Source organism: Fusarium oxysporum, chromosome 1, assembly GCF_000149955.1.
Source record: "Fusarium oxysporum f. sp. lycopersici 4287 chromosome 1, whole genome shotgun sequence".
Lineage (NCBI taxonomy): Eukaryota > Fungi > Ascomycota > Sordariomycetes > Hypocreales > Nectriaceae > Fusarium > Fusarium oxysporum.
Genome location: NC_030986.1, coordinates 5361586 through 5378682, shown reverse-complemented (window position 1 = coordinate 5378682; position 17097 = coordinate 5361586). Strand labels below are relative to the sequence as shown.

The following is a 17097-nucleotide window of genomic DNA, read 5'->3' as shown; positions in this document are numbered from 1 at the left end:
TGTAGTGAGCATACCACGTCTAAGGGGCTGCCTTCGAGTCTGGATCCACCAGGTGTGAGAGTGGTTGGAGGTGCCAGACCCATAGGATTCGGTGGCACAGGCACAGGCGCAGAGGAGTCGGTTTGCATAAAAGTATCAGGCTCGTCGTTTTCAAGAGGAGCTGGGAGAGTTGCTGGTGCTGGTTCTGGCGCAGGGGGTGGAACGGGCGCTGCTTCAGTAGCTGTTGTGGGAGCCGCGTCTGTCATCTCGTGATCTTGTGACTTGTTGTTTTCACCATTTGCTTGACTCTCCGCAGCTGGTGTTGCCTCTCCCTCTTCACCCTCGTCGCCTTCGTCATCATCCCCATCGTCATCGTCATCGTCGTCATCTACATCCGGCATTGGACTATCCTGATTAGCAGAGTCTTCACGCTCTTGCTTAATGGCCTATTAAATATTAGCGATGGAGAACAGCACATCCACAGGTTCCAACGTACAGCTTCTGCAGGGTTCTCGGGCTTGATTGGAACAGCGGATGCGGCACCATCTGCTCCAGGAACAGGCGCCGCCGCAGGAGCACCAGCCTCGGGAGGAGGGTTTTTGATCTTCTTCTTTCCTCGACCAGGACCAGCCTTGGCCTTTCTCTTCGGTGGTGGCGGCCTTCGTCGGTTAGGAACAGGCGTCGTAGCAAGTGGTTCAGAGCCAGGAACAGGAGCTTGTTCAATCCGTGTCGAAACGATTTCGCCCTGAACTTGTTGACCATCAGATAGCGTAACCTCTTCTGTATATGGGTTTCCGGCGGCGTCGATTCTCCTGACAGTCGCCCTGGTAACTGTCGGTCCTTGAACCTTCTCTTCCACTGTCCGACTGGCGATCGTTACGGTGTTCTTCTGTCGTTTCGCGAGATGTGATGTACCAGGTGTATCGATATTACGAGGCAACTGCTTCCATACTTTCACGCTGAAACCTCGAGCGCTTGTATCCTCTTCCTTCTTCTCTGGCTTCTCGGGAGCTGCATCAGCATCGACCTCTTCCTCCTCAGCTGGCGCAGGTCTCTTATATAGTCTTCCGGATCGCGCAGCCGCCAGAAGTTCCTGGCTGTGGGCTGGCAGTAGATGCGAGTCTTTCGGCATGCCGTGAGGTAAATCGATCGACCAGATATCATTCTGCTGAGTCTGTTCCTGCTGTTGCGGCGGCGCAACATTTATCCATTCTTGTCGCCATTGTCGCACGGGAAGACCTTTGGTTAATTAGTACGCGTCATAGCATGCGATCGGTTATTTCGTACCTTCGAAGTCATCGTGCTCGGCATATCCTGATCTGTTGGCGCGTCGCGTCTATACGAATTAGTCGATAGTTGCACAAGGAACGCAGTGATTCACTCACTCCTGGCGCCATCGCGGCTGACTGATAGTGCGGCGACTCTTATGATACTATAGCGATGATATACAACTTTATTTTAACGCCGATTGAGTTGCGCTGTGGTCTCGTAATAACGTCGCCCTTCCAGCTTGGTTTACGAGGCTGAGTCGCGAGTCGCGATGGGCTGTTGAGGGTTGTCAGTTGGCCAATTGAAATTGGTGACACCCGCTGACGTAATCTAACATCCAAAAGAATTCAAGATGATGGTCATTGAGGTATAAATTAAAACATGAATAATGACAAATATATTATACTTAGGGAGACGAACAGCCTCTAATTGACACAAACTCCATTTACACCGTCAGGTTTGAAGTTTTGGCAAGAAATTTCAATGGATGATGATACCAAAGCTTTGATAGTAAAACGCCTGGAGACATGCAGCCCAACAGCATTTGACACAGAAACTAAATATTGAGAGCCAAATAGAATCAGAATTGAGATTCGCCATCTAGTATTCGAGCCGCAGTGCCCATTCTCCAGTACCTCGAGACACCCGCGGGGCTCGCTGACGCCTTTGAACCTTTGTGGTATCCGATACATATACATTTATCCCCGTAACCATGCTACTGTACACACGAGTTGTCTCTTTTATCCTTTATCCAGTCGTTTCGAGATCGTTATGGTCAAGTCGTTTAGTCGTAACTGCGTCAATTGTCAGTGATGACTGGTGGCGATAGTAACATTTTTTACATACCCCTGCTCCTTCTGCCTCAAAATCTCTTGATTGTTGCCCGTCTGCTTGCCCTGTTGCAAAGTCAGTATGCTAGATATGTGACCTCAATGGGTCTGGCTTACCGAGATTCCTCCCTCAACAACTAACCGGTCGAGTTGGTAGAACTGACTGATGACCGTTTGGCGCTACTCCTTGTCAGCACTTCCCCTTCTTGACAATATCGTTATCACACACCTTCAAGCTTTGAAGCTCCTTGATCCCATGCTGGACCAACTCCTGCACCTTTCGGCTATCCTGCTCGCCCTGATGCTCCCGGAAAGCATCTCTCGTCCGTCGCTTCGCATACTCTCGGAAGTTGTACGCAGCGAACTGCGAGCCTTGCCGTAATAATTGGCGGTACTGGTCAAAACCCCCATCAGCAATTGTCGATATCAAGAGTGCACGGCGATCTCTGCAAATTTCCGGGGCCACAATGAGGGGCAAGACTCACGAGTGATCGGACTTGTTGCGGCATGTCGCCTTTGAGTGTACCAACGACAGACATTTGGTGTATGTTGCAGGTTGGGGAAATCGACTAGATTGTAGATTCGCGACGGCTTAGAAGTATCCGATGATGCAAGACATTTGACGCTGCGAGCTCGGTGTTAGTCGGCGCGGAGAAATTTGCCGCTCCGGCCGGCCTTTCCGCCATCGTAATTCGTACTGTATCGATTCAGCATTTTTTTGGGCCGAGCACAGTGCTTAGAAGGCCATTGCTGTTCGGCATCATGCTCCGTACATATCGGTGTATTATCAATCATTACGACGTGCATTTATGATAAAACTACTACCATATCTATAAGAAAATAAACTTTGGTCGATATCACCTTTACAAGTGATATGCTTACCAGAGAACACTGTATTGTGGTTACGTATGCCAATAGTCTGACATATTGAACAACATGTAGTGCATGCAGATAGGGAAATATGATCAACTTTAGTATATTTCGAGATTCTCAGCTACCCTAGAGCATTGGCATTTCCTTTGACTTTTGACAACATGCGAGCATGGGTCACGTCTCCTACACGGAGGAAACAAGTGGTTTGGCTCCTGTGTGTCTAGTAAAACAATACTAGTTGAGGCTGAACTGTCATTCAGTGAATTCCTTGTGAATGTAGGGAACTTGGAAAACGACTTCCAGTCTACCTCATCCAATACTCACACGACATGCTCTCTGAACCTACTCAGAACCTCAAAAGCAAACCCATTCGTGCAAAACCACATCATTCCAACTCACATTTCACTAATGCCTCACCGCAACTACTCCTATCCCGCGCATCCAATCCCTACGGGCACATCCATCACCTGTCTTGAACCCTGAAGCTGAAAACGTGTCTCCTTGCAGCGGGTTCTTGATCATGTCCGAGAGTAACTGCAAGAAATGGGCTAGAACACAGAATACAAGCATGGAAACAGAACCGCAGTGATGATCTCTTCTCTCGCGCGTGTTGTCTCGGGCTTAGGAGCCGTTTCTGTCGGATGGACTATTCCGCGTCGTGACGGTCGGGAGGTACGATATCAAGACATATGCAAGGGAATAAGGATCAACTAATGCCAAAAACATCATCAGTTGCATATAACGAAAAAGTTTCAATTTGGATGACGATAATGTTATGATCAATCAGAAAACCTCAGCTGGGTCAGTATCGAGTAGTGTCATTTCCCCAGCAAATACGACTGCAAGTCCCTCCCGATATGGCCAAGTCTATTTAAACGACAAGCCCGTTTATCGGATCTGGGTGACGATTTTACTAGTGAAGTGGCAGATGTTACACTCGCAGAGAGTCTCGGAACCCCTTGCATGAGAATTCGAGACTAGCGCCTACAGCATTTATCATCTGCATTAGAGAATCCCTTGCGTTAAGCAAGAAACGAAACTGAAATGCAGCCACACTTTGCCGCAAGAACTTTTTCAATGAGATGCACGTTACTCCGAACCGGTGAGATGCAACTCCAAGTGCGGGTTATGGCAGCTACCACGAATTCAGTCTCCAAACAGGGAAGTGAAGTTGAGAATGCTTCTCCTAGAGAATGTGAGTTGTGACACATGTGCAACCTGCTGTACGCTTTGACATACTTCTCTGGAGGACCAGGTTGGAAAGAGAAGAGTGAACGAGGCCAGCAACGTGAGTTGTACAACTTGTAACATAGGACATGCTAGAGCGTTGAGGCTGAGAAAAGGAACGGGAAGCAACATGAACTAATCCGAAACGAGGTTCGACTGTGGACGGTTTATGCTTGCTCTCAGGAGATTACACATTAGAGTATTTTGAGAAGCTAACTGTTGTATGGGTGTGCGCTTGCGGCAGATGTCTAACTAATCGGGTCTTGGAGTAGGTTGCAGCTGTTTATGATGGCCCGAAACTGTGCGTCCTGTCTAGCAAGTTCGTCATCTTGTTGAGCCTCTGGTGGATTTGTTACAGATGAAATTGCTGTCTCAAGAGTTTCCGATGGGAACCCGTTGGTCTCAAGCAGCTGATCAAGCTTTGTATGCTCCCCTAGATCCGTGGTAAGCTGGGCCGTAAAGTTGTACCGCTTTAGGCTCTGGTTTGGTTTCACAATGGATACCGTCTTTGTTGGTTGCTCAGTTGATAGCGGAGGTATGAAACACAGGTTGGTGACAGAAGCATTTAGATTCGCAACGTCTGTAGGATGGCCGTTTTCGGCCAGACTCCACCGTAGAATCTTGCCCTTGGTGTGTCCGGACAATATCGAAGTGCCGTCATATGTCAGAGCAAGGCATGATGGCTGTCCAACTTCTGGATCCGAAACAGCAAGCGGGGTGTTGATTTGCACGACAATAGACGGCAGCTCTGTGCTGCGGGAACCAAGCAACGGCTTGTCGCCACCAAATAGCTCGACAAGGTAGACAGCACCGGCCTCAGAAGATACGAAGAGTGCCCTGGCACTTGGGTCCAGACGGGCGCAGAGAGGGAAGGCTGGGAAGAGCAGTGTACGGAGAAGCTGGCCGGTCTGGTAGTTCCAGATGATGCATGTCTTGTCCTTACTGGCGGACACGCATATGCTAGTTTCCGGGTTGGTACCAAGACCGACAGTTAGACTTGTGATAGCACCACGATGGTTGGAGAGGGTTAGATCAGGCTCTTGTTCCACCTGAGCATCGAGCTCCAGGAGTCGTGATATTGACCAAACGTTAATGTTTGAGTCATCAGAACCGGATAGAATGTGGTATGGCGTCACGGCCAAGCAAGAAACGGCTTGAACATGGCAAGGTGGTGTCGACACTAGCCGGCCTGTACACGTCTATATCACTTGTCAGTATTCACATTCGACGATAGTATCACGCGTATAAGGTAGCACTCGCAACGGCGTGAGTGAGACTGAACTAACCTCCCAGAGAAATAGTCTGCCCTCGGTAGAGCCCACGACTAAAACTTGACCAGCAAGGGCCAAGCTGCGGATCCTCTCAGGGAACGGCACGAGAGCCTCCTGGTTGCCGCGTATACGCGAGTAGACGTGGACATGTGCCTTTTGGTCTTGTGCCGCAAAAATATGAGACTCACTGACGGCTAGACCGTTGACAGGGGTAGAGCTCTTCTTGAAAGATGCCTTGATGGTGTGGGATGGTGTAAGGGAATGAGAGTAGATGCCAACGTCCTTGGAAATGGCTGTGTTGGCTGCGAGAGGAGGACCGCAGATGGTCGAAACGAACTCTTGGGTCAGCATTGTTTTGGCTGCCGTTGACGAATGTCTTTTTCTGAGTTAATAAGATAGCTTTCACTGAAAGAGTTCTGCTGGGCTTTCAACTAAGGAATGTTGGCCCAAAGTCGTGGTAATGGTTGCAGGAAAGCGCCCGAGAAGTCGGGATCAGCCAATTCAAAAAGACAGTTGGTCCTAAATCCCGCAATGGACCATGCGTTCGGGAGACTGGAAGTGTCGTAGAACAAGCAAACAAAGATGGTACTTGTGGTGATGTAGACTGAAGCGAAATAGCGAGCAAAACCAACAGGCACTTACAACTGCACCTAAAAATCTAGGTGGTGTTGTTTAGCTGACCAATCAGAGTTCTTCTTTACACTTTTTTTCAATGGCTTTTTTTCTCTTCGTATTGTGAAGGGTCCAGGTTGGTCCAGGTACAGTTCTAGATCCAGGAACTTTTCAAGATGAGACTAAGACGAGACACGATTTTGATGAAGGAGATCTAACGTCTCTGAAAAGACCGAAACAAAATTGCCGGGATCGTTGTAGAAAGAACTTTTCTTTGTCTTTGTTTGCTCAGTCGAAGCACAAGCTTTGACCCTTTCTTTCGTCTGCAGCCGCGAAGTTTTGATTGCTTTTTTGGTGGATCCCATCCGTTCTCTTTGCGCCAAATGCAGCCGCGGGCGGTGAGCGCCTGATTTGAGAGATTAGCGCGGTGGACAGTGCACGAGCCCCCTAGAAATGTCACCATGTATCCATAGTTCAGGTACCATCAACGATTGATAGATCCAATTCTCCGGCTTCAGCTTGAATGTTGGTAATATTGGCTGTAGCTTAAGTCGGAATCGATTAAAGATGTATGGAATTGTTGTAATTGAAGCTAGATCAAAGCCAGTTCACGAGCAATTAGAGGCATTGACTTAGTTGAGCTCCACTGTCTTACCTGCCACCCACTAACTTACAGCTGTTTCCTCTGAATCTGCACTCAAGCTCTCCAAAACAGACCCTGTCTGCTTCAAACTTAATTGCTTTTTGCTTCTCGCATCATCATCGACCGTCTCTCCCTCAACGATTGACATCACTCCCTTGCTTACGGGTGCTCCACTCTAATTTCATGTCTTGCCGACCGTTACCACAGAGAATGGCTCTCTTTTCTTGTTCTTACTTCTCTTCTACTCGTTAAGAGTTAGCCTGCGGGCACTTATCACATACCAGACTAACCCCATTGTCAACAGGGTGATGTTTTCAGGTTTGATCATCAGATTGATATCAACAACACTTCGAGAGAGCCACATTTGCCTCGTTTGATCTCCTCCATGAGAACATATGGGCCAGACTTAAAGTGATATCACTTCTCACCCATCTCGGCACCTTTCGCTTCCAGCACGTGCAGACAGACGATAACCATGTGGTGACCGATAAGCGTACCGCATACACGCATACCTGACCCAGTTCTAATGATCTCCCTTACATCTGCGGACCAGGAACCCTCTCACACTACCCTGTCCTGTCAAGTCTGTCATAACCTGACCTGCTTGGGTTCTCCGCATCTCCATCGTTCCCCTGGCTATTTCTCATTATCATCTCCCTGCTTACAGATCCGAGTCTTCCCCGGTGCAATCGCGTATAAACGGCAGCTTAGAGGAGAGCTCTGCTCTATCTTGACCATTTTGGGGCCGAGACTTTACAATGGGGATCAGAGTTTAGCTTGCATACCAGTCTTTCGTTTCAGCCACGGTGCCATCACAACAATGCTGCTAAACTGGCCAAGGTGCTTACTGACTGACTATGATCGCGTCCGGTGATGCTTTGCGATCGGAGGAACAGATCTAATTATTCCCGGATCATGCACCAGTACTAACTCACCCGCCTCGAGGATCTACCTAATCATCTCACTGACGCAAAACTGCCTATCCCATGCCGTCGACGAGTTCAATGCCCAGCCGCTATTTGCGCCCTTGTTGATAATGTCTTGGCACACTGGAACACCATGTCCAGTGTTGCTTCCTTGTCTCGACGCTAAGTGGAATTCAGTTGTCTTTCCTTACTGATGGCAGCTTTAAGTGAAAGTTCTGTCTTGGCGGCGATTCAGCTTCCCCGGCCCTGCATAGTTGCCGTTCGCGGACAATCGCTCGCGGCATTTTCCCGCTTGAGCTTTTTGTGAGAGCCGTAGGCATGTTCGCGTTCTCCAAGTGGAGATGTGATGTGATATGTAGAGATGTCACAGCAGATTCCAGCAGCCTGCACCCCGAGATGGAGGTAACAATGCTCATGGGCAACACAGACAACTCCCTTGTCCTCCCTTGCGCTTCTTCCTTGGTTTCTTCGCCCAAGGATCAGCAGCTTCCAAACCTTGAGGTCGAAAAGAGTCAAGGCCCTTCAGAGCCGCTGTGCTTGGTGGTGGTCTATACGAACCTGTCTTGGTTTGTCTTGATTTGTTTTGCTTTTTCGCGGCGCGACCATTGCCTCCCCGACAACGCCACTCAGATTCCCACCTCATTCCTGTCGTCAGGGCGTGGCCGTTAGTTACATTCATCTCTTCCGCTGCCAGTGCCAGTGCCAACGCCAGCCTGATGCCAGTATCACGTCCTTGGTTACCTGCTATGTGCAACTGCAACAGACCCCGCCCGCCCATTCTTTGACTTGTCCACTGCAGCCCAATTTCTTGCTTCCATCCCATGGCTGTCGACGTTTACAGTACGTACTTGTACATGGTCTCGTCGATCTAACCGACTAATAAGCCCCTGCCTCCCTCGATCGACGGTGTCTCGCCCTGCATGTCCACTTCTAGCCACTCTTATATCCACTATTCCCTGATGACTTGCGATTAAGTTCCAGTCCAAGTCAAATCATATAAGTGTCGTCGTGCCCTTTGAGTTCGCCCTCTTCTAAACGCCAAGGCAGTGAATCACGTTAATTCGTGGTCTGTTCTTGTTGTTGGGTCTTGTTCGTCCCTGCATCAGCCTCCATGTCTGTGCTTGCTCCTAGGATTCCAGTGGCTATATACTTATACAGACAAGATCCAAATTCACGCGAGGCTTCACCATCGCCCTCAGCATCATCTACTCCTTCGAAAAGACGTTCAGTCTCAAGTATGACAGGCTTGCTGCCGCTTGCATTACCAGCTCCCCGCTCAGAGACACCAAGTATTCTCGACGAAGAAGTCATTGACGACATGATGGATTGTTTTCCCGAGATGCTAGCCAGAGATCTGGAAAGATCGAGCTCAGTGTTCATGGCAAAGAACATGACTGCTGGTATGCCATCCGCTCCCGTGTGGTTTGCAGAGGACCAGGCCACTCGGGGCATAATGGGACCAAGTCGAATTATTACTTCCCCATATCAATCCGGATCCGTGCGAGTACAGAATTTAGGGTCGATAGAAGAGCGGCAGTCAATGGTGTCTTTTCTTGAACACCGTGGGCATGGTGCTGATGAAATTGAATCTGACGAGGAGTCCGAATCATCATCAGAGTCCTCTGAAGCCATTGAGGTACCTTCTATCAAGTTACGCGAGCAATCCATTGTCACAACAGCGACATCTCTCACATCAGCCAGTGGAAACCCACCATCGCCCAAAGATCTCTTGTCGCCCACGCGAGGACAAGAATACAGCTGGATTGATATTGATTCTGACGATGATGATGAGCCTGAGCCTCAATTTCGGGAGCAGTTGGCCACGCCAAAAGAGACAGCTGCTTTATCACCACGACCTCCTACACCACCAAACACCGAGCCTACCTTTGATATCACTGTCATGATGGAGGCGCCCAGACCTCGCCTTCACAGAGCCTGCTCTTGCATTGACGAGTCTCCCAAACTGAACAAACACAAAAGGCAATTCTCAGTCAAATCTATGGACGCGCCAACTATCCCCCCCCGAAAAACATCCCTCACAAGTGCGACAGATCCATTGGACACAACTCCTCGGATCGTAATACCCAGCTTTGATTCGCGGATAGGCCCGGACAGTCAAGGTTACACCAAGCAGTCACCCTCTTACACCCAGCGCTTTCGCGATGAGACCGACAACAACACAATCCTTCTCAAATCAGACTTTGGATCAATTGAGCTAGAAATCGAGGACGAAGACACATTCATGGATCACTATCCACCTCCCCCACCACTGTCACGACCTGACACAGTTTATATCGAACAAACTCCACCACCATCACCACTACCCACTGTCGAATCTTGGCTAGACGACTCCAATCCTCCATGTCTTCCTCAAATTCCCGTTGACGACTTGGCAAAGGCCGTGCCGCTGCCGCCTGATATTATCGAAACACTACGAGTGTCAATTGCTTGCTTCCCGGAAACAATGCTCTTGTCATCTAGCTTGACAACAGAAACAATTCGCGCCTACTCAAAGAAAGTTCGGCAACCGTCAGTCGACGTTTGGTCTGAGCCAGCTACCGACTCATCGACGCTGCACCCACGAAAGTCAATCTGGAAGAAGGTTGTCTCACATGGTCGCGACTCAACTAGCACCAGACGTCAGCGGTTACACTCGTATGATAACAACACACATTCGGGCGCCGCCGCATCTCCAGTGCCTTGGGCCCCGTTGCGACATGTGTTTTCCGGCTGCTCAGATTACATCTGTGATGCCTTGTATGCGCACATCGTCGCCTACAACTACGTTTCACGAGTTCCCCGCAACCAGCCATCAGGACAGCGAGCGTCGACCTCCGACTCGAAACAGCAGGGTGAGAATATCCCAAAGAAGGCTGCATCGCTTCTGGGCCTAGGCACACCTCAGGTCAACCCCTCACCTAGTGTTGGTCGATTCGCCAAGAAGTTCAGTGCTCCCCTGACAGTCATGGGATTCGGCAAGGAGGAAACATCTACAGCAACTGTCCAAGACAATGCGACACGAAACATCGAATCAGGTCTTCTTCGCTGTATCTCTAGGCTAGTGGCTACAGCCAGGATGATCTCTGAAGGAGGTGCTGGGGAGGAGAGATTAATGGACACGGAGCCGCCACAGGAGGTTGATATGATCTTCGTCAGGAGTATATGTGAGATCGTTAGACTATCAGAGGAGGCATCATGAAGCCTGGTCATTGAAGTAGCACAACCTCCGGGGCATTGACCCAAAGCGCTCTTTTCAGCAGCCTTTTTTTATGTTCATATATGGGAATGGTGTTAATGGTTGTATACCCTGATTGACAGGTTGGGACTTTTTACTTGGCCTGTGGACCAACGAACTCGAGATAATGCAGTCACGTCGACTCTGAATTGAAACATTACACTACAGTCTTACTTAGTACTCCTCTGCTATTGTCAGCCAAGTGACGTCTGACTGTTTCAGCCCTTTCACCAACACTTTCCTAGAAACCCAGTTCCCCGTCTAACGTTGCACCGAGTCCATGCATACTGCTCGCCAAGACCGTCATCCCAGACCAAGGGATAAGAGGCTTGAAGCTATCGAGGACAACAAACTTGGGGGATAATGAGGCTTTCGAACTACCAACAAAACTACTCTAACGTTTTTAAAGTTCCCCGTACGGGCGCAGGTCCCTGATTATCTGAAGGGGGAGTTTATTCAGGCTGAGCTATGGCGTTTTAGATCGTAGAGCCAGATGGTTCCCGGAGCTAATAGTCTTACTAGGGGGAGCTATACTATCTTAGCTCGGATCGAAAAACTCATGGTAGTATTTCAGCTTCTCGGGTCCGAGGCTTGCCGTGATTTGTAATGCATGTCATGAGACGACGCCAAGAGATCTAGGGATTGTGTGTGAGACACATGCCCGAAGTATGTATTTGTGTTTATTGTCGGAGACCTTTTTCTAAATCACGGACTATGGCTAATTCACCGATCATACAGCTAACGGTCCTTTGTCGTCGCCAAAAAGCTCATCGTGCCACTTCACAGCGTGACCTGGCTTCTGGCACACGGCGTCCCAGTCTATAGGTGTAAAGTTTGGCTTCTTGGGAGAGAACACGCGGGCTTTGCGCAGCTTATCTTCTTGCGGCGATTTATACGCGATCTTATCTCCGTTATGATCGATCTCTGCGAGTGTGGGAGGTGAGGAGGTTGGTTGGAGACGTTGGGTGATGAGATGGCGGAGGTGAGGATAGTACCACATCTTGTGCCACCAGTTCTTGAGTCTGAAACCTTTAAGCCCGTTTATGTAGGCGTTGTGATGGATTGCGATTGGTATTGTGCCGAAGAAGAAGTCTGTGTAGAGGGGGATTGTACCCCAGTTTGTTGAAGATAGGAGTTTGTCTTTTATGTTGCGTAGTTCGGATGGTATGCCGTGAATGCGAATATCCCCTGGAACACCAGCCTTTTGAGATTCTTCGCGGATGTTGGTCTCGTTTGAGAGATTGACGAAGTAGCCGTCTTCTTCGGAGGAACATGTTGGTGGTGCCGTGGTGAAGTTGTAGTCTAGACCAATACCAAACTCGAATCGTTTTCCAAGGAGGGCGACATCTGCGATATCACGAACTGTACGATCAAGTGAATTTCTGTCGTTGAAAGCAGCAGAGCCGTTCCATGATGATCCAAGATGTCTCATCCACTCGCGCCAAATCTCCTGGTCTCCGATAACCTCACCAATAAGCGCCTGGTCACTCCAAAGTTGACGACCTTTCATGGCCACTGTATCGATCTTTTCTTTGGATCTTTTTAGAGCATCTCTCAATCCTCCCATAGAACCCATGATAAGACCGCTGTTCACACATCGGGGTCGAACCTTTTTGTACTTGCGCGCTGGATCGAAAGACCACGGGACTTTATCTGTGTCTTCTCCATACATGTCCTTCGGCATGGGCGATTTAAGCCAGTGCTCATAGTGAGGATCAGACCCGGAGTAAGAATCTGGAAAACAATCTTTTGCTGTAGTGACGATTATGTCCTGCCGGGGTGGTGATATAGGAGAGTCAGTGCCAATACCAAGATCTTTCCACTGTTTGCGTATCCTTGCATCTGCTTCACTGTTAAGACGATGATATCGTTCTAGCAAAACAGAAGGTGGAAGTTGAAACCACATATCATACGCATCTACCAACACCGCAACATCATCCTCTCCTACATCGTCGCTTTTTGATTCGAGGAGTGTTTCGATTGCCCCTAGAAGACTTTCGAGCTTGGCAATGTGACTACCTGCAAAGTGCCATGCAGGCCGATTGTATTCACGGTTCCAGTTCAGGAGAATGGGCATTGGATAACCCATCACGACGGCGGACATGATGGTTTTGCAGAGATTGATGTGTGGTGAGTCTGCGGGCATGAAGAGACGCATACGACGGGATGTGCTTGGTTTGGAAGATCTTTGAGGGACTGCAAGAGCCTTTAACTCATTGGTTGTGAGAGTTGATGAGCCATGATGACCGGGAAGAATGTGATTCAGTGGTTGAGAAAACTGGCTATGTTAGTTGCGTTGGAGATGATGAAGTTTATTTGACTTACAAGTCCCGTATATGTTATCCATGAGACAAGGATGAATGTGAGGGTGATGACTATCCACCTAAAGCTTTTCAGATATCGCGGGATGAGCCATGATGGCTTCAACTGAGCCAGAAATGGTCGAGCTGACTGGGCAGACGGAAACGATGCATCTTCAGGGTCAGCATTTGGGGCTCTTCTCATCCTGGAGGACGAGCGATGTGATATTGAAGACGAGGCCATTACAGATCACCTTGGTCATGTTGATGGGAGTGCTATAATCATCTTCGACAATCGGATATGGAATATTATGAGATCCTCGTGATCCATGATGATTATCTTAGCTCCTTCTAGTCCTTTTCTTAAATCTCCTCATGATACTGTAGTTGTCTATCATGACTCTCGCCTCCAAATAATCCATCATGAACCCACTATTCACCGCAGATCTTTAGCGTTCAATCAATACGCTACAGCCAATCACTCGACATCGTGCCCTTGAAAACAGCCCCACGTGGTCCAACAAGAGGCTCTACATCAGCTTCCTCTTCCATCCAATCTTTGTACGTCATTTTACGCTGGTGATGAATTGATTCGTAACAAGATGCTCTATATTAATCCGATACCTTAACCAGCTTAAGGTAGGGTATTAGAGACATGTCGTCAGTTGGTTCTCTCGTATTTATCCGCGGTCTTTTAGGCCCCGTAAACCGTATTCGGCCGGAGGGTTAAATAAGCTTACATTGCATTTATTGATTTCAGGCTGCTTAAAGTATTGGTTGATTTGTTCTTTGTTGAAAAGCCTCTTTTTTGCTTCACTTTTTTTTTATTCTGACTCTTTCATGGAGGATTTGAGGTGATGGGGTTCAATACGGATGCTCAGAAGAGCTCGAGGTTGAGTGTTACGATGCTAACGTACCTCGGTTTTGCGATTCTCGGTAATTTGACTATTGCGTGTCTTCACATGAAGTCTCAACTGACCACTCTCAGGCCTCGTGAATGCGATTGTGCCATTCATCGTGCACTCAGCAAATTATCTCATCATTCCATATCCGCGATGGATCGTTCTTCTCATCGAGACTCTTCCAGCTTTGGCGACGAAGCTTCTTATGCCCCATATTCTTCATCGTGTTCCCTACTGGATGCGTCCTCTCACTATTGGAGCAGGCTGGATCATCGTGGCCATCGTCACAAATGTTACGCCGCCTAATATTGCACCACCACTTCGAATCTTGACATCAGTTCTGGGATCGACATCCGCTGCTGCAATGGAAGTTTCATTTCTGGGAATGTTGCGATACTACGGCCGTGTTGGGCTCGCAGGATGGGGCGCTGGTGTTGGAGCCGGGGCTGTGTTCTGCGCAATCTTGCCATTTGTTCTAACAGTCTGGCTGGAGTCCTTTTTACGGGACTTTATTGACTGCATTTATGCACTCACGGGTGCTATGCTTGTGGCATTCTTTGTCATTCTGCCAGGAGCACCTGTCAACTATCCTCATGCGCAACAGGAAGCGTCAAAGGTGGACGTTGAGGATGCTTTTCTGCTCGCCCAGGATCCAGTTGAGCAGCTCTCACGTATGCTCAGCACTAGAAACCGACTCAACCTTACTAAAGCCATGATTCGACCATTCATGATGCCTTTGTTTGGGGCATTTGCTATTCAGGCTTTGGCGTACCCAGGCATCTCTCGAGCTTTGCCTCTTCCAACATCGTACACGTCGTTCTTCTCTTACTTCACCACTTACGGCCTCGCTTTCCAGCTCGGCAACTTTATCTCCCGCACTCATACTCTACTCCTCCGACCCACTAGTACCAAAGCTGCCTTTACAGTTATCGGAGCTTCGACATTCATCTTGCTCGCCAACTCGATCTTCCTAATCTTCTCAACCGAAGTCTTTGTGGGATTGCTGGCTTTCGGGGCCGGTCTTGGCGGAGGAGCAGTATATCTGGCTATTTTGGACCGAGTGCTGCAAGACAAATCCTTCGAGTCGGGAATCAATTTGGAGTTCGGACTTCAGGTGGTGGGAGCTGGTGAGACTGCCGGTGTTATTATCGGTGGGTTGCTGGGCGTGATGCTCGAGAGTTTGATGTGTGGAGGCACATTTACGACCACAAAAAGATGGTGCCACACAAGTCATTGATGAATATGGATACAGATGATAAACACGGCCTGGAGAGTAAGATTTATGATTAAATGAACAATTGAATTCCATTAAGATTACACCCGACTTACAGCCATCACGAGCTAGGGCTCAATAGGCTGAGGTCATATCCATCTAATCACGCATTCATATTCTATAATCTCAAAAACAATGTTCACTGGTTAGATAGAATTTCATGGCATATACTGTTCGTTTTGTTCAAGTAGAGCATTCTTGAACCTCATTCGTCAGCTTCACCTATACCCATGAGGGGACTAGCCATAAGCACAGCCACCTCACTATGTCCCAGGCTTCAGCTTTAACCATCAACTCTTATACCGGCTCATCAATCCCCTTCGCTTTACATAACATAAAACTGCTTATCTCATGACACTCGTTCATTTCCATTGGTCTTTAACCCAACCATCACTTCCTTTGTCAACTGACGTTCCTCGCCATCATGATGAAACGGAGGACTCACAACAAGTCTCGGCACGGCTGTCGAAACTGCAAAAAGCGCCATGTTAAGGTACAACTATTAAACCATATCTCATAACATATCACTAATTCCTTCAGTGTGACGAAGGAGGACCTCCCTGCACCAACTGTCTAGCCCGCAATCTCGAAGGCTGCTCATATCTCACCGAGCCACCAACCCAGCTCCCAGCAACAGAGACCAGACGCAAAATAGAGCTTGAACTGATGCACCGCTGGACATCATCAAGCTACAAGAGTCTGGCTAGTATTCCAGAAGATAACCAATGGCTACAAGAAGACATGGCTCGCTGGGCTCTTAAGCATGAGTATCTCCTACAGGGCATGTTTGCCTTCTCAGCTCTCGAAGTCGCGCTCTGCGGGGGTGCTGTAGTTGTTGAAGAAGACTATGACACATATTATGCCAAGTTGGCGGTGGAGTACTACGATAAAGCAAGTCGTTCGTTCAGAGCACAGCTTGAGAACGTCAACTCTGAGAATGCCCAGAAGATCTTCATGTTCTCATTCCTTGCTGTGGCTGTTAACATGGCTCTCGGCCAATGCAGTGCTTTCGAAGAGCTTCACGAGGGTGTTTTAGAACGCATGGTGACATTGTGGGAGCTCCTCATGGGAAATGCCTCTATCGCCAATCAGCACTTCGACGCTTTGATATCAGGAGCTTTATCGCGATCTACAGAGGCTTTAATGTTAAGAACACAACTTCAGACTGAGACACCCACATCGTTGAGCAAGGAAACCGAGGAAGCTCTAGAGAGTCTAAGCACTATCATCAACAAAGCCTGCGAAACACCCTCCGGTTCAACTCCAAACGACCAGTCCGAAGCCAGTGTACGGATCAGCTCATACCGCACCAGCTTCTCCGCCATACAAACGTGTTTCGTACAAGACTCCAAAGACATCTTCAAGGGCATGGCGATAGGATTTCCTGCACTCGCAGGACGAGACTTTGGGTTGGCGCTCAAGAGCTCAGATCCAATGGCTTTACTTCTGATGGTATTCTGGGGAGTGCAGCTTGACACGTTAGGCAAGATCGCTTGGTGGGTTGGCACCTTTGGCAAGAAGATGGTGGACGAAGTCTCAGAGATGCTGTGGGAACCTGATCCCGAGATTGAGGTTATGGATATGTCTGAATGGAGAGAGTGTATTACTTGGGCTAGGGCAGAAGTTGAGTTGGCGCCCATTGTCGGGGCTACAGAAGAGCCATGATGTATGGCTGCATTTTGTACAAAATGTGTAGAACTATTCGCGCATAGACGGGACTCACCACTTATTCGGCTTGTTTGTAGGCCATGCAGAGA

The 17097-nt window shown here is 48.6% G+C and overlaps 8 protein-coding genes across 11 annotated transcripts; 3 read left to right on the top strand and 5 right to left on the bottom strand.

Annotated features, from left to right (window-relative positions):
* Positions 1–19: 19 nt before the first annotated feature.
* On the bottom strand, positions 20–1510 carry FOXG_01198 (uncharacterized protein; the record flags this gene model as incomplete). The annotated part of the gene is made up of 5 exons (XM_018378002.1): positions 1365–1510; positions 1267–1315; positions 476–1218; positions 80–425; positions 20–39 (listed from the first exon to the last, which is right to left on the bottom strand). Exons 1-5 carry the CDS (start codon positions 1374–1376, stop codon positions 20–22), a joined length of 1170 nt encoding a protein of 389 aa, XP_018233811.1. The 5' UTR covers positions 1377–1510.
* A 95-nt stretch (positions 1511–1605) lies between these two features.
* On the bottom strand, positions 1606–2711 carry FOXG_01197 (uncharacterized protein). Its single transcript, XM_018378001.1, has 5 exons — positions 2564–2711; positions 2308–2472; positions 2196–2258; positions 2095–2144; positions 1606–2042 (listed from the first exon to the last, which is right to left on the bottom strand). Exons 1-5 carry the CDS (start codon positions 2615–2617, stop codon positions 2033–2035), a joined length of 342 nt encoding a protein of 113 aa, XP_018233810.1. The 5' UTR covers positions 2618–2711; the 3' UTR covers positions 1606–2032.
* Positions 2712–3143: 432 nt separating this feature from the next.
* Positions 3144–3473, bottom strand: FOXG_18028 (uncharacterized protein; the record flags this gene model as incomplete). The annotated part of the gene is made up of 1 exon (XM_018398067.1): positions 3144–3473. One exon carries the CDS (start codon positions 3471–3473, stop codon positions 3357–3359), a length of 117 nt encoding a protein of 38 aa, XP_018233809.1. The 3' UTR covers positions 3144–3356.
* Positions 3474–4242: 769 nt separating this feature from the next.
* Positions 4243–6415, bottom strand: FOXG_01196 (uncharacterized protein). Of its 2 annotated transcripts, XM_018378000.1 has the most exons (3): positions 6092–6356; positions 5465–5825; positions 4243–5377 (listed from the first exon to the last, which is right to left on the bottom strand). In XM_018378000.1, the coding sequence occupies exons 2-3, from the start codon at positions 5798–5800 to the stop codon at positions 4427–4429; spliced, it is 1287 nt and encodes a 428-aa protein (XP_018233808.1). In that variant the 5' UTR covers positions 5801–5825; positions 6092–6356; the 3' UTR covers positions 4243–4426. The 2 variants fall into 2 exon arrangements, with proteins under 2 accessions (XP_018233808.1, XP_018233807.1); XM_018377999.1 differs by having other exon boundaries at positions 5465–6415.
* Positions 6416–7252: 837 nt separating this feature from the next.
* FOXG_01195 (uncharacterized protein) lies at positions 7253–12216 on the top strand. Of its 2 annotated transcripts, none has more exons than XM_018377998.1 (2): positions 7253–8743; positions 8794–12216. In XM_018377998.1, exon 2 carries the CDS (start codon positions 8868–8870, stop codon positions 10827–10829), a length of 1962 nt encoding a protein of 653 aa, XP_018233806.1. In that variant the 5' UTR covers positions 7253–8743; positions 8794–8867; the 3' UTR covers positions 10830–12216. The 2 variants fall into 2 exon arrangements, with proteins under 2 accessions (XP_018233806.1, XP_018233805.1); XM_018377997.1 differs by having other exon boundaries at positions 7253–11531; positions 11604–12216.
* Positions 11193–14005, bottom strand: FOXG_01194 (uncharacterized protein). 2 transcript variants are annotated; one of them, XM_018377995.1, is made up of 3 exons: positions 13906–14005; positions 13191–13798; positions 11193–13143 (listed from the first exon to the last, which is right to left on the bottom strand). In XM_018377995.1, the coding sequence occupies exons 2-3, from the start codon at positions 13407–13409 to the stop codon at positions 11596–11598; spliced, it is 1767 nt and encodes a 588-aa protein (XP_018233803.1). In that variant the 5' UTR covers positions 13410–13798; positions 13906–14005; the 3' UTR covers positions 11193–11595. The 2 variants fall into 2 exon arrangements, with proteins under 2 accessions (XP_018233803.1, XP_018233804.1); XM_018377996.1 differs by having other exon boundaries at positions 13191–13772; positions 13906–13949.
* FOXG_01193 (uncharacterized protein) lies at positions 13746–15515 on the top strand. Its single transcript, XM_018377994.1, has 2 exons — positions 13746–14101; positions 14154–15515. The coding sequence occupies exons 1-2, from the start codon at positions 14023–14025 to the stop codon at positions 15302–15304; spliced, it is 1230 nt and encodes a 409-aa protein (XP_018233802.1). The 5' UTR covers positions 13746–14022; the 3' UTR covers positions 15305–15515.
* Positions 15516–15616: 101 nt separating this feature from the next.
* Positions 15617–17097, top strand: FOXG_01192 (uncharacterized protein). The gene is made up of 2 exons (XM_018377993.1): positions 15617–15833; positions 15881–17097. Exons 1-2 carry the CDS (start codon positions 15765–15767, stop codon positions 17003–17005), a joined length of 1194 nt encoding a protein of 397 aa, XP_018233801.1. The 5' UTR covers positions 15617–15764; the 3' UTR covers positions 17006–17097.